Consider the following 16,622-nt stretch of genomic DNA (forward strand, 5'->3'; position numbering starts at 1 on the left):
GCCTGTAATTCCAGCATTTTGAGAGGCTGAGGCAGGAGGATCCCTTGAACCCAGGAGTTTGAGACCAGTTTGGGCAACATATTGAGACCATGTCTCTACAAAAAAATAAAAAATCAGTTATCAGTTGTGGTGGCATGTGCCTGTGGTCCTAACTATTCAGGAGGCCTGAGGTAAGAGAATTGCTTGAGCCAGGGATTTCAAAGCTGCAGTGAGCCAGCACACCACTGCATTCCAGCCTGGATGACAGAGCAAGACCTCATCTGAAAAAAAAGATGAATTGGGTTGGCATCACATTTCAGAAGAACAACATGCAAATCCTGCCAACAGAGTAGCAATTTCCAGAAATTCAAGAAAGTACCAGCCAAGGATTTGATAGCCAGGCAAGTGTTTCTTAATTATGACAGTTATAAAAAGACAAGTTTGAATATTCAGGAACTCATTGGGTATTATATCCATGAGCCATTGAGGAGTTCATTAGAGGATGAGCTTAACCCAACCAAGAGATCACGGGCAGCTTCGGCAAAAGAACTGTGAGCACTTACTATATTAAATTAAGGCCTAAATACAAGGGTGGGAACACGGGAACAGCAGAATAGTATGTAATGTTACATGTTAGACAAAGTACAAATAATACCACTTTTTAGAAGGGGGAGAGAAAGGGAAAGCAGAATAAGATCACAGACTGTTGTGTGGGTGGGGAATAAAGGAGACCATTTAAAACTGGCAGACACTGAAAGCTTAAGAAAGAGTAAAACAGGGTGGGGGTGGGTGGGAAAAAAAGAGGTCCAAGGACACCAACAAAACTATAAATGCAAAAGTAACTGTAGAATAAAATTACAAACCTTGCTAAATACCAAAAGAAAATGTAAAAAATAACAAAGGAACACAATAAATATTGCCTAACACACACAGTAATTACACAGTAGTGACTGAGATAGGACCAAGCATACCAGTCATATCAAATATGAGTAGGCTTAAATTGCCTATTAAAAAGATTTTCAAGTTGGTTCAGAAAGCAAACATTAAAATTTGATTTAGGCAGGAATCTGTAAGTGGATGTTAAAATCAAGGGTGGAAGATTTGGTAAGGCTCAGGATTTTTGCATGGTCTCCAAGTATCTCGTTATGGACTGCTTATTAGCTGCGAGAGTAAAAATAATAACTATATGGTAGAGAGACTGGACAATACCTTGACCAGATAATTAAAGCTAATATCACCAAAGAGAAAGCTAGGTACATCATGGCCTGTGACTATGCTACCCTTAGAAGGGCACATCTTTGCTAATGTCATAGTAGCCTAGCAAGGAATGTATAAATCTAATAATGAAGAACATCAGACAAATCCAAATTGCAGAACATTTTATAAAATAAGTGGCCTCTGTTCTTCAAAAAATATCTGTGTTATGAAAGAAAGGCAAACTCTGGAATGCCTTGAGATTAAAGGAATCTCAAGAGACCAAACAAAATCTGTGGCCTTGAGATAGATTGTGTACTAGATGGAGAGAAATACATTATTAAGGTAGTTGACAGAATTGGAATATGGCTGATGAAAGTACTTTATCAGTATTAAATTTTCCAGAGTTTGATTACTGTTTGTGTAAGAATATCTTTATTCTTAAAAAGTCATATTGAAGTTAAGAGGCAAAGCATGATGAGGTGTGAACCTACTCTCAAATGGCTAAAACAAAGATACATAGTAATGTTGGGTTGGGCGAGGGAAAGCAAAATTGGCAAAAATGTTTAAAAGTTGATGAATATGAGTAAAGTATTTGAGAGTTCTCTGTTCTTTAAACTTTTCTCCAAGTTTTAATTTTTTTAAAAGATCTCTAGGTATTAACTATAAGCCGGAGACCAATACACACACACCAAAGTAGAATTTGAGTTACGTAATTATCTCACTCTCCCTCTCCCCCCATCCTTTTTTGAATATTGAGTTTTTACCAGTTCAAATTACCACTATTTGGAAAGCCTGACATTTAGTATCAGTCTGTGTTAAGCTATAGATGTAATTTCTTTAAAGCTTTTCTGTTATTTTTTATAGAACTTGCCTTTTTCCCCCAAAAGTATGCCTGAGAGGGAAAAAAAATTTTTTTCTAAATGTGTCATTTGACCACCAATAAAATGTATGGTCATGTGGAAAAAAACCCAGCCGTTTGGTTTCTTCTCCACTTGTTTCCTTGTGTTCTGAGAACAAAATAGGGGATCAGATGGGTTTAGACACCTTTGAATATCTATGTCTTTTCTTATTTTTATCTTGTTCCAAAGTGAGCTCTATCAAACAATATGTGGACAGTAGTTTTCTAAGCTTGGCCAGCTATTTTGCAACTACGACCATTAAGCTCCTTTATCTTTTGAGGAACAGCTTGTCCTATATCAAAAGAAAAATATTTGAAGATACTGTCTTAATGATTCCATTTCTTTTAGTTTATGTGTAATATTATCAGTAGTTCTGCTTAGCCCATGTGTGAAGAAAAGAGAGAACATCAGATGAAATTTGAGATTATGCGTCCAATCTTATATGCTATATTAACTAATTTTTTAATCGTGAAAAACCAATTACTAAAATAAAAATTAATTTTATGCCACTGATTCTTTAACAGTATTTATATGAAGTTTCTTACTTCTGTTGTAATGCTGTATGGAGAAAAGAGAACCACGTGGTTCTACCAAATTAACAATCCAGGATCCTCATTATACATTTCCAAATGGAGCAGTATCTCACACACACACAGAAGGTTGCACAGTGTTTTTCAATCTTTATAACTAGTGCAGTGGCAGATTACTGACTGATCCTAACTATGGCGATTAAGGATGCTTACATGATTTTTAAGTGTATGAAAAGTGTGAATTCTTTAGAGAACATTAATATTTACTGTACAGTTTTAAATGCTTCCTTTTATAAGAAGATTGATGCATGCAACTGCTTTTCTTAGAAGTGTGGAATTACTTTTTATCTAAGGACTGAGGATATTTTTAGAGATTATTTAGCCAAACACTGCAATGTAAAGTCAATGAAAATCAGGTTGAAATGACTGTGATATTGCAATACTAAGAAAGGCAAATCTTGTGTAGAATGAAATAATTTTTTTTGCTTAATTTTTATAGTGATAATATGATTTTACTGTTGATAATTTTCCTTGGTACATTTTGAGTTCCTAAATTTCTAACCATTCTACTTATAACTGTTTTAGTAATTGCAGTCTTTTTTATTCAGGATTTTGTCATTAATATAATATTTTAAGTAATTATAAAACAAATTTTTTTCTAACTAGGAAGAAGCATTGCATGCATTTATTCAGCCAGAGATTCTGGATGGCCCAAATCAGTATTTTTGTGAACGTTGTAAGAAGAAGTGTGATGCACGGAAGGTAAATGCCATGTAGAGATTAATACTTAGGAATCTGAGATAATATTCCATATTCAATAGACTCTCCCCCTTTTTGTTGTTTGTTTTTTAGGGCCTTCGGTTTTTGCATTTTCCTTATCTGCTGACCTTACAGCTGAAAAGATTCGATTTTGATTATACAACCATGCATAGGATTAAACTGAATGATCGAATGACATTTCCCGAGGAACTAGATATGAGTACCTTTATTGATGTTGAAGATGAGGTAAATATTTGTTATTTTAAAGTATTTTTCATTAATCCACATTAGTCAGTCATGTCTTTGAAAGAGCTGTTTGAGGTAATAACACTGATGTCATTTAGACTGTCTTCTTGATGGAAACTTTTTCTTTCTTATTTTCTAATGCGGAATTCAATAAAATGATTTACCTTTGTATAAGCTTTTCATGACTGCATAAATTATATTTTAAATATTCTTGTTTGATCAGAGTAACTTATGATACTCTTTGAAAAGACAATAAGGAACTCAGCTTTGGAATTATTTCTTGAAGTTGAGTGATAATCTTATATTTTATAATTTCGTCGTTATTGAAACCAGCCTGAAGGTAAGCCATACTCATGTTTCTGATCTATAATAAATGCAGACAATGCCTATGATAGAATGAATGAACCAACTGAATAGCATGGGCTTAATTTCTTGTACTTACCTACTATTTTGTATTTACTATTTTGTCTGTTTTCCTTTTTTAGTTTTTTTAATTTGAAACTTTATTTAAATAATTTAAGCATGGGATTTGAAGTGACACATGATGTAATGCTTATCAATTTCTTCCCACACTTTGGCCTGCCAAAATTCTCTGGTTCTTCTAACCTTATTCAATGAAAGACTTACAATATTCCACTCTATTATTTTGGAAACTCTTCTGATTTTATTATGTCGAATACTTATAATCACTTAGGCTAATTATTTCAAAGTGATAAATCTTTATTCTCAGAATTACCCTGAAGCGTTTTTTTTTTTTTTTTTTTTTTTTACTGGAACTGATTACTATAGTTATAAAAAATGCCTTTTCCCAGGAGTTCAAAAATAATTTTAAACATTCACTAAGTTTTATTTAGTGCTATTGAGTACTATGAGGCAGTTTGGTGTAGAAGAGCACATGTTTTAGGCATAGCTAGATGTGGATTCAAATTCTTGTCCTGCTACTTGCTAGCCTCTTGACCTTGGATAATTCATAAAACCTTTTGAGCCTCATTTCCAGATGCCGTAGATGAAGTAGCTGTTCATTGAATGGTAACTATGACCGATAACATTTTGAAAAGTTTAATTTAAAATAATGTCTCAGACAGTTGCGCTTAAGCTAGGAAATCTACCCAAAGTGTGCCAGACTTTCAGAGGAGACATAATCTTTGTAGGATTTCTACTCAAATAGAGATCAGTAGTAGATTGGTCTTCTGAATATGCCTAATATATTTCTCGTAAAGGAAAATTTTTTCCAAAGAAGGAAAACTTATATATGAAGCTTAGTAGAAACTTTCTAGAGAATTCTAGGTTTAGTTCTTGGGACAAGAAATGTTTTGGCTCAGCTGAAGAAGTTTCAGGAATTATATCTCTTTGGACTTAGATCTATAGCTGGATTTCATCTCCATTTATCCTTGAACCTAACCTTCTTGAGAGATGAAGACTGTATTAGATGTAGTACCTACAACAAGAGTTCCTGGCAAAAAGTTTGTGCTTATTGTATATTGCTTGGTTTCACTCAAGAACTTCTATGCAATGCCTTATACATTTCAAAAGCCTGCATCTTAGAAAATTCTCAAATTATTTAAATAAAAACATTTTTAGGGATGTATATAAAACGTTAAAGAGGGGAAAGGATTGTTTGGGGGTTTCTAACAAAGAGAATTCTTCAAATTAAATTTGTGTGAATGTGGTTTAAAAACCATAAAGTAGAAAAGTATAATGTGCTGTAACCATTATATTTCTACTTCCTGTAAAAAGACTATCAAGTTCTTAAGGATGAATACAATGTCTTGTTTCTCTTTCAAATTATCTGTAATACCTAACGCACTGATAAACCGAGTTGAACTTTTTGTTCAAGAAAAGAAATTATATTCTTTCCTGATTTGAGAACACCAGAAGCTCATTTTGGAGCTCAGCTTCTCTGATTTTGTGGATTTTGATAAAAGAAATGATAATTTCTTTTATATGTAAAAGAAATTATATTTATTTGTAACAGTATTATATATTATATTATATATTATATATTATTATATATTATATTATATATTATATATTATATATTATATATTATATTATATATTATATTATATTATATTTATATGTAACAGTAAACATAAATGAGGTTTAATAGAATTCTGAATCACTAATTTGTTGTATTAGAATTTTAAGGACATGATAGAAATGCTTTTAAAATACACTGTTGCTTGTTTAATTTTACTTAAGGTCTCAATTTTTAAGAGAAAATAAATGTGCTTAAAGTAAAATATTTTTACTAATATGTTAAATTGTGTGAAAATATTAGCAGTATATAGGTACAAAGTTTTGTTGAACATATTTTCTCTGTATTTGGTTTATAACTAAGATAATTATGTCTTATTAAGAAATCTCCTCAGACTGAAAGTTGCACTGACAGTGGAGCAGAAAATGAAGGTAGTTGTCACAGTGATCAGATGAGCAACGATTTCTCCAATGATGATGGTGTTGATGAAGGAATCTGTCTTGAAACCAATAGTGGAACTGAAAAGATCTCAAAATCTGGACTTGAAAAGGTACCTTTTATAGTTTGCATTTTTTAGTTGAAAGTGAGAATAATCTCTGACTTCCTATATAATTCTATAGCTGTTGTGACTGATAAAGTTCTCTTTAAAAGAAACTTAATTTTTGAAAGTTAAGACTTCTCAAATATAGTTTTTTTGTGCATATATATATATATATATGACTATAATTAAACTTCGGGAAAAACTGCTTACAGGTAAGAACATTAATTTTTGGGAGACCATACTTTAACTGTCTAAGCAAGCTGGATGGTACAGAAACGATGCCTAGTAGTCAAGAAACCAAGATTCTATTACCACCTCTGCCTTTAAGGTTGCAGCAAGTATCTATAAATTTTGTCTGAGTTTTCCTATATAGAAAAGTAAAATGTTGGATTAGTCATTGATTTTTAAAAGTCTGGCCATGGAACACTTTATGAGACAATTAATAATAGATCTGATCTTTCTGAGTAGGGAAATGCCAAAGCCCCCCCAGTCTTTCTCCCCTGTCCTGCGATAGTCCTCAAGACATTTTGAAAAATGGTACAGTTCCATGGATTATCATTTGAAAACCACAGAATTGGATAATTTCTGGGATAGGATCTTGCCCCTGTGTCAATAACTTTAAGGGTTTTTTAGACCATTTTTTCCCACGTATATTCTGTTTTATTGAGGGAAAGATTATAGATAAAATGTCTTGAGCATGGTGTGAATAATAAACTACTAATGTGAAGACTGATCACTAACTCAGGTATTACAGAGTCATTAAATATAGGGATTTTTAAGGCAATATTTAAAAATAGAGTTTTACTTTCATAAATCTGTTTTTAGACCAAGGCCATTCTTCTAATTATCACCACCACCCTTTACTTTTTAAAATTATCTGTTTCATTCAGGGCAGACAGTTGAGCAGGGATTGCTATGTGATGAATAATGTAATAAGTACATTGTAACTGAGTATAGAAACATGGCATTCTAGCAAGAGTTGGCAAACTATGGCTGAAGAGCCAAATCTGGGCCATTGCCTGTGTTTTTACATACACTCTCATTTCATCTGCAAATAAAGACAGTATTCTTCCTTTCCCATCTGCATGCCTTTTTCTTGTCTCACTGCACTCTGTGGGACTTCCAATGCAGTGTTGAATAGAGTGGTGAGGGAGAACATCCTTACCTTGTTTCCAATCTTCAGAGGAAAGCTTTCAGTTTCTTATCATTGAGTGTGATGTTGACTTTCAGTTTTTTATGTTCTTTTCCTACTTTGTTGAAAACTTTTATCATGAATAGGTATTGGATTTTTCCAGATTTTTTTTCTATGTCAGTTGATATGATCATGTATGTAATTTTCTTCTTCAGCCTGAATTACATAGATTGATTTTCAAATGTTAAGCTGTCTTTGCATACCTGGAATGAATCCTGCTTTGTCATGGTGTGTATTTCTTTTTATACATTGTTGATTTGATTTGCTAATATTTTGCAGAGGATTTTTGCATCTGTGTTCATGAGGTGCATTGATCTGTAGTTTTCCTTTCTCATAGTGTCTTTATCTGCTTTTGGTGATGTTGGGCTCATGTAGTAAGTTAGGGAATGTTCCCTCTGCCTTTATTTTTGGAAGAGATTGTGGAAACTTGGTATTGTTTCTTAAATATTTGGTAGAATTCACCAGGGAAATTATCTGGGCCTGGTGCTTTCTTTTTTAGAAAGCGGTTAATTATTGATTTAATTTCTATAATAGATATAGGGCTTTTCAGGTTACCTGTTTCTCCTTTGTGAGTTCTGGTGGTTTGTGATTTTTAAGAAGTTGGTCTGTTTTATCTGTGTTATCAAACTTGGGGGCATAGAGTTGTACAAAGTATTCTTTTATTGTCCTTTTAATTGTCCTTTAATGTCCTTTTAATGCAGGGATGAACCTTCTTTCATTTCGGATACTGGCAATTTGTGTCGTCTTTTTAATCTTGGTTAGCCTAATTAGAGATTTACCAATTGTATTGGGGTTTTTTTCTTCCAAAGGACCAGCTTTTGGTTTTGTTCACTTTTTCTGTTGTTTCCTATTTTCAATATTGGTAAGGATTGCATTGAACCTATAGATCACTTTGTATAGTGTGGACATTTTAACAGTATTAAGTCTTCCAGTTCATGAACACAGGATGTCTTTCCATTTATTTGTGTCTTTAATTTCTTTCCTTGATGTTTTTTTGTTTTTGTTTTTGTTTTTGTTTTTGTTTTTTTTTTTTGAGACGGAGTCTTGCTCTGTCGCCCAGGCTCCAGTGCAGTGGTGTGATCTCGGCTCACTGCAAGTTCCACCTCCCAAGTTCACGCCATTCTCCTGCCTCAGCCTCCTGAGTAGCTGGAACTACAGGCACCAGCCACCATGCCCAGCTAATTTTTTTGTATTTTTAGTAGAGATGGGGTTTCACCATGTTAGCCATGATGGTCTTGATCTCCTGACCTCATGATCCGACCACCTCGGCCTCCCACTGGGATTACAGGCGTGAGCCACCGCACCCGGCCACCTTAATGTTTTATGGTTTTTCAGTGTATGAGTCTTCTGCCTCCTTGGTTAAGTTTATTCCTAAGAATTTTATTCTCTTTGACACTATTGTAAATGGAATTGTTTTCTTAATTTTCTTTTTGGATTGTTAGTGTTAGTGTAACAATAAATTGTTAGTATTTAGAAATGCAACAGATTTGTGTGTGTGTTGATTTTGTATCCTGCACTTTTTGTTGAATTTACTTGTTAGGGTTTTTTTTTATGCGGAATCTTTATTTTCTACATACAAGATTGTCATCAGTGAACAGAAATAATTTTTCTTCTTTCTTTCCTATTTGGATATCTTTTATTTCTTCTTGCCTGATTGCTGTGGCTAGGACTTCCAGTACTATGTTGAACAGAAGTGGTATGAATGGGCATCTTTGCTTTGTTCCCAATCTTAGAGGGAAAGCTTTCAGTTTTTCACCATTTAATATGATGGTAGCTGTGGGGTTTTCATATAAGGCTTTCATTATGTTGAGGTAATTTCCTTCTATTCCTAGTTTGTTGAGTGTTTTTATCATGAAAGGATGTTTAATTTTGTCAGATGCTTTTTCTTTATCAATTGAAGCGATCCTGTGGTTTTTTCATTCTGTTAATGTAGTGTATTACATTGATCACTTAGTCATGATGTATAGTCCTTTAATGTGTTACTGAATTTGGTTTGCTAGTATTTTGTTAAGGATTTATGCATGAATATTCATCAAAGAGATATTGTTCTATAGTTTTTAGTATCTTTGTCTAATTTTGGTATCAAAGTCATGCTGACCATATAGAATGAGTTTGGAAGTTTTTCTCCTTTTTACTTTTTCAGAAAGTTTGAGAAGGATTCGTGTTAATTCTTTAAATGTTTGATAAAATTCTCTAGCAAAGCAACCTGGTCCTGGGGTTTTCTTTGTTGGGAGGTTTTTGATTACTGATTCAATCTCCTTACTAGTTATAGATGTGTTCAGATTTTTTATGTCTTCTTGAGTCAGCCTTCATAAGCTGTTAAACGTTTGTAGAAATTTATCCATTTCTTCTAGGGTATCCAATTTGTTGGCATATAATTTTTCAGTCTCTTATGATCCTTTTTATTTCTGTGGCTTCAGTATAATGTCTCCTCTTTCATTTCTGATTTTTGTTATTTGAGTCTTTTCTCTTTCTTAGCTTAGCTAAGGGTTTGTAAACTTTGTTGATCTTTTCAAACAGCCAGCTCTTAGTTTCATTTTTTTTCCTATTCTCTATTTATTTCTGCTCTAATCTTTATTTCCTTCCTTCTGCTAACTCTGAATCTAGTTTTTTTCTTCTTCTTCCTCTTTTTTTACATCCCTCCTTCCCAACTTAGTTTGTTCTTCTATTTCTGGTTCCTTGTGGTATAAAGTTAGGTTATTGATTTGAGATGTCTTCTTTTTTTTTTAATGTAGGCATTTACATCTATAAACTTTCCTCTTTTGTTTCATTGCATAAGTTTTGGTATGTTATGTTTTTGTTTTCATTTGTCTCAAGATATTTCCTAATTTCCTTTGTGGTTTCTTCTTTGACCCATTGGTTGTTCAAGAGTGTGTTGTTTAAAACAACTTACACATATTTGTGAATTTTCCAGTTTTCCTTTTGCTATTGATTTCTAGTTTCTCTCCTTCACTTTTAAAGGATTATTTCTCTGGATATAGAATTCTAGGTTGGTGATAATTTTTCTTTCAACACGAAATATTTCATTACACTCTTCTTGCTTGCATGGTTTATAATGATAAATGTGCTATAATTCTTATCCTTGTTCCTCTATAGGTAAGGTGTTTTTCCCCTCTGCCTCCCCTGAAGATTTTTTTGTCTTTGGTTTTGTTCAGTTTGAACATGATATGCCTAAACATGGGAGTTTTTGTTTTTTGTTGTTGTTTTGGTTTTTGGTTTATTGGGCAGGATGGGTATTTATTCTATTTGGTGTTGAGCTTCCAGGTCTGTTGCTTAGTGTTACCAGTTTTTGTAAATAAAGATTTATCAGAACACATTCACTCTGGTTGTTTACATATTATGTATGTCTTGTTTTGTACTATAATGACAGAGTTGAGTAGTTGCGACAGAAACCGTATGGCCCAGAAAGCCTAAAATACACACTCTTTGACCCTTGCATTAGGGGGCCAAATGATCTAGATTTTAGTTCTTACTTTGCTATTAATAAACTGTATCACTTTGGACAAATCATTTAATCTGTGTGCCTTTCAGTTGCTACATTTTGGAGGAATTTGGACTAGGTGCTTTCTGTTCTACCCAGATCTAGAAATTTGTAATTCTGTTTGCTAGTACCATGTTTGAAGATGTATCCCCTTTTAATTAGGAGTAATGTATTGCTTTGTTAAATAGTAAAAGAGAAGAAAATGTTAGGACACATTTTTATGTAATTTTATTTACAAATTATCATGCTCCATTTGGATGAAGGCACTTTACTTTCCTTCCTACTTTTTGGCAATGTATTTGTGATTTGAAACTAAAATTATTGCATTTGAGAACCCTTACTCTGTCATGACTGTATTATCTTTGCTTTAAAATAGATGTATAAAATTCTAATTTGGAAGGCGATTCAGTCTTCTGAATATATCACCATTATTGTCATCTAGAAGTTGCTACTATTAGAATTTTCCAGGAAGATAATTATGTTGGCTTTGATCATTATGATGAAACTTAAAAAATGTATAGCTGTTGGTTGGCAGACTTTTTCTGTGTTTATTTTTTTTCTAAATGGGGAGACTGCTTATGATAAGATATTCATATCATTCAGTGATATCAAAATTTTGTCTAGTGTATTTACTACATTCAAAGCATTTTAATTTAATAACATGGGGTTACCACATTTCATAAGTAGTTCAATGCTTTAAACACATTTTGGATTGCAAATAAATTCTGAAACTTCCTCCCTATCACCACTGTAATTAATTTTAGTTTTAGGAATAAAATTTGAACCACATAAACAAGTTTTCAGACATTTTCAAAATTTGTTCTAGAAATTTCACTAACAATATATTGTGGTCAGTTTAAAGTTATTTTAAGATAAATTAGAATTTCTTGAAAGTTATAGAAGGCTCTACAATGCTTTTTAGGAAAAGAATAAAGAAGAGAAACCCTAGTACTTGTAGAAAAGTAAATAAAATAAAGCTTGTCTGTCATAAACTGGAAATCTTCTGATGTCAAATTGCCTTTTTAACCTCCTTCTCTGTTTCTGTCTTCCTACCTGTTCTTTTTTTGTGATAGAGTTACTGGTCTGCAGAGTCTCCAGTATCTCAAACTGTCTTAGGAGTTGTGAAGTGCATGGGCTTCTGAAAGAAAAGATTGTCTTAAATATAAAAATAAGTCATTATAAATGACCTCTTTTTTTTAAACAAGTTGCCTCTTTTCTTGATTTTCTTCCACAAATACTTAAGTTTGCCTAAAATAATCTTTAGTTCCAAACTTTAAAGAATTGTTTGCAGAACAGGAAGCTAAAGAAATAATTTTAATTTATTGTAGATATAGTATAATTCAGGATTCATTCTTAATATGAGAGAACAAATCAGTAGATCATGATATCACAGATAATGCATAAATACATTAGAAGATGTTCCAAATAATTATATTCCTCAGCTCTTTTGTAAAGGAAATAGAATTTGAATAAGAAACAGTATGTTACTTCGGATTTTTTTTATCGACTGTGCATTTTAGAACAGCACTGGAATTAGCATCTGCTTCTGAAATTTTAGACTATTATTTAATTTTTCCATATGTAAGTTTATATTTACAGATATATATGGTTTCAAAGGTTATAGCATAATTAAAATGTGGAAGAGTGCACTGATGAAACTTGTGTAACTTCTGGTATATACAGTTGTTTGATAACTTGCCATTTTTGTTTTACCTTAGGGGAAAGTTGACCTGTAATATATAGGACAACTAGCCATGTTACTTCTCTGTGTGTTAACAGAGAATAGGAAATACACAAATAAGGGTTGTGTTTTCCTTCTCCTCTGAGTTACTTTTATTTTTTCCCATTAGAATTCCTTGATCTATGAACTTTTCTCTGTTATGGTTCATTCTGGGAGCGCTGCTGGTGGTCATTATTATGCATGTATAAAGTCATTCAGTGATGAGCAGTGGTACAGCTTCAATGATCAACATGTCAGCAGGGTAAGGAGGTGTCCTTTAAGATTATTACTCTGAAAGGTGGGAGTAAGGATGTTTCTAAACAACAGTAAAGTTTATTAAGAATGAGTGAATCTGTCTAGTGATACATCTTAAGACCCATATCAAATCTGTCTTTAATTTTTGCTTTTAGTAAAGTTCTTGCCTTTGTTTATTATTTCTTTGTTTTGCTTTGTTTTGTTTGGGGCTTGCTGAATATCTCCAGAGATAGACTACCAATTTTCCTCTGGGCCTGAACCTTCATAGGTGCTACTTGTGCTTCACGTGTGATTAGGAATGCTAGAACTGGCTGGCTGGTAAGCAGCCACTGATTATGATTAAATTTTGTGAATTGGTGGCTATGTGAGCAATCATGAAGGTCTTTGATAGCATTTAACTCTGAGGCTAAAGATTGAGTTACGTATTGACATTAATGTGATAGTGTTATAGAATTTGCAAAAAAAAATCATGTAACACATTTTCAGATAACACAAGAGGACATTAAGAAAACACATGGTGGATCTTCAGGAAGCAGAGGATATTATTCCAGTGCTTTCGCAAGGTAAGCAATTTCCTAATTTTCAGTGTTTAAAAGTTAGAATTAATTATAGCTTCTCAGTGTTTTTTATCATCAAAGATTTAACCAAGGGATTGAGGAACTACAACCCATGAGCCAAATCCAACCTGCCTCAATATTTTGGAAATAAAGTTTGAACACTGACATAGCCATTTGTTTCTATATTATGTGTTAATGCTTTTACACTATAATAACATAGTTGAGTAGTTGCAGCACAGACCATATGGCCTGCAAAGCCTGTGATTTTTACTGTTTGGTCCTTGCTGGAAACAACTTGCTGGCCCCTGACTTAACTGTTGTATGTAGACATTCCAATACACAGTTTTGTTAAAGACTTTACTGTATTACCAAGAGGAGATACGGAATCTTCTCAAAATGTGACAAGAGGAAACAGATTTTCCTCTTATCTGGAATGTTTTAAATCTCAGTGTGTCTGTGAACAGTGACATGAGTTTCTAATTGTTTTTTAAAAAATCACAATTTAAAGTAAATATTTCATGCTTAGAAGTGGAATCTTTTTAATCTACTTTTTGTCCCTATTAATCTTTTTTATGTTTCTACTAGTTCCACAAATGCATATATGCTGATCTATAGACTGAAGGATCCAGCCAGAAATGCAAGTATGTTTACCTACAGTTATTTGATTTTAATTTGTGTTATAAACTAATTTCTTTTGTAAGTTTGCAAACCCAGATAACTACTTTTAAATGATAGGATAATTAAGTTGTTTTATGCCTGGAAGAATTATTTACAAAGACTGTTACAAAATAATACCAAATGTTAAGGACCTTGAAAAAATGTTGTTGAATTATTTTTTAATATAAGAAAAGACAAAACTACATTAAATAAATTGAATGTTTATTAGTAGTAAGATTATATTATGTGCAGTCTGATGTAGGGATGATAACATTTTTGGAATTATTGCTTTTAAAATATTGCAGTGTTTGTTTTTTCTTGCTAATTCTGACTCAGGCTGTATTACAAATATCTAGGGGGGTGTGTACAGATACATATACAGGTGATGTGTTTGCTCATAGTCTTTTCATAATTAAAAAAATGTAATCACAATCTTTGATTTCAATATATTTCCTTTGTTTAGACACTACCGTTGCTATTAGTAAATCTGTTTCAAGCACTATGTTTTTATTCACATTTTTGTAAACCCTCATTAGATGGTGAATTCAATTGGTACAAGGCTTAGGACTTACTCATCTTTTCACATAAAGTATATTCTAGGATCTGTCATATAGTAATGTTCAATAATTTACTATGGAATTAATGAAAAAATAAATGGAAATTATAGTAAGTCATTTCAGAACAGAGATTTAAGAGCAGAAGTAATCATTTGTACTGTATTATAAAGAAACTACCCCAAAGAGTAAGCTGACCCAGGTCATAGCTATCTGGAAGCAGAGCCAGTATTGTAATTCATGTCCCTCACGTGGACCCCACCTTCCAATAGTGCAATAACTCAGCCTTCTTTTACTCCCCCAACTCTAGTTTTGTTATGAAGCACCAGAGGGCGCTGTATGACATGACATGGAATATTTTTTAAATTAGAGTTCTTTCCTAGAAACAACAGCTTTTACCTTTTACGGACACATGCTATTTTTGATAAAATTTTTTTTCCCTTTTTAATGCCAAATAATCATTGGCTTTATTAAATGGTGTCATAATTTCATATTGTCCCTTTGAATGCTTTGAGTTACATATGAAGTTGTAATTATTAAGAAAAACTTTCGTAAAAATGATTATATGTGAGTCTATAGTAATGATTTTTTGCATATACTTTTTCTTTTAACTAATTGTTTAAAAGTAGCCTCACAAATTATATCAGGCTGTCCTCGCATTGCTATAAAGAAATACCCAAAACTGAGTAATTCATAAAGAAAAGTTTAATTGTCTCACAGTTCTGCAGGCTTTGCAGGAAGCATGATGCTAGCATCTGCTCAGCTTCTGATGAAGCCTCAGGGAGCTTTCAGTCATGTCAGAAGGCAATATGGGAGCAGGCATTTCACATGGCAAAAGCAGGAGCAAGCAAGTTCCGGGGTTGGGGGAGGGGTGCCACACACTTTTAAATGACCAGAACTCATGAGAACTCAGTATTGCAAAGACAGCACCAAGCCATGAGGCTTGACCCAGACATCTCCCACCAGGCCCCACCTCCAGTATTGGGGATTCCAATTCAACATGAGATTTGGGCGAGGACAAATGTCCAAACTATATCACAAATAATCATCACTTTTTGTATTCAAATGAATCTTGACCGTATAGAGAGGGAGAAATCCAACAGATGAAGGTGTCAGTTTTATGACTCTGCATTCTTTGGTTAGGGGGCAGCTGAAGACTGCTTTGAGAACACAGGAAAGATAATAGTAAACAAATGGGTAGTACTCAGTAGCAGCAACAGCAGCAGTATTTATTAAGTTTTATTGTATCTCAGGTACTAACTTTATGGGGTAGATGATATTAATAAGCTGAAGAGACCTACATTTGGAGAAGTAAACTTGCCCAAGGTCACACAGTTTGATGGGGATGGCATGATTTGAAGTCAGAAATTATTTTCAAGTTGCAGAGAGCTTTTTCATTCTAAAATATTAATCCACATACTGGAGTTGTTCTGGAGCCAAGAGCCATTTTGAATAAATACATGGCTCTTTAAGATATGGACCTAACCGTGTGTCCCTGTTAACTATCTCTTAACCCTTTTCTGGACGAAGCTTGTATTCCAAGTTGAGAGAAGGATGTAATGGAGATATATCTCCGTGAGTGCTACAGTAGAAGTATATACCATGAGAGCATAGTGAAGCAGGATGAATAAAGGCAGCTCAGTTTCAGTGACACTGTCTTATCCTGTTTTTATTACTAATAGAATTTCTAGAAGTGGATGAATACCCAGAACATATTAAAAACTTGGTGCAGAAAGAGAGAGAGTTGGAAGAACAAGAAAAGAGACAACGAGAAATTGAGCGCAATACATGCAAGGTTGAATTCCATCATTTTATTTTTAATTGAAAGTGCTATTTTTAAGCTCGCTTACCTGCAATTCTAATGACTAACTCATTGGGTTGATTCTGAGACAATTATGCTATCATGATCATTGAACAATGTAACCAACTATACTGTAAAGGTAAATTTTGATTTGATTTGATTTGATGTGTAAAAACCCAGTAACATGTAGTGACGGTGCTCAGTGCTGGTGAAGCCACAGTTGAGGTAGACACATTCTCTTATCCTACTAAAAGAAAATAAATCCGTAAAAACTGG

The 16,622-nt window shown here is 33.2% G+C and overlaps 1 protein-coding gene across 3 annotated transcripts in view; it reads left to right on the top strand.

Annotated features, from left to right (window-relative positions):
- USP47 (ubiquitin specific peptidase 47) overlaps nucleotides 1-16,622 on the top strand; it is a 115,725-nt gene that overhangs the window by 75,949 nt on the left and 23,154 nt on the right. For all 3 annotated transcript variants that reach the window (XM_031007689.3, XM_055356419.2, XM_031007690.3), the window contains 7 exons: nucleotides 3,272-3,367; nucleotides 3,458-3,610; nucleotides 5,971-6,138; nucleotides 12,653-12,784; nucleotides 13,264-13,340; nucleotides 13,920-13,975; nucleotides 16,228-16,340. In XM_031007689.3, coding sequence (XP_030863549.1) covers nucleotides 3,272-3,367; nucleotides 3,458-3,610; nucleotides 5,971-6,138; nucleotides 12,653-12,784; nucleotides 13,264-13,340; nucleotides 13,920-13,975; nucleotides 16,228-16,340 — 795 coding nt within the window. The remainder of the gene's footprint in view (nucleotides 1-3,271; nucleotides 3,368-3,457; nucleotides 3,611-5,970; nucleotides 6,139-12,652; nucleotides 12,785-13,263; nucleotides 13,341-13,919; nucleotides 13,976-16,227; nucleotides 16,341-16,622) is intronic.

This window comes from Gorilla gorilla, chromosome 9, assembly GCF_029281585.2.
Source record: "Gorilla gorilla gorilla isolate KB3781 chromosome 9, NHGRI_mGorGor1-v2.1_pri, whole genome shotgun sequence".
Taxonomy (NCBI): Eukaryota; Metazoa; Chordata; class Mammalia; order Primates; family Hominidae; genus Gorilla; species Gorilla gorilla.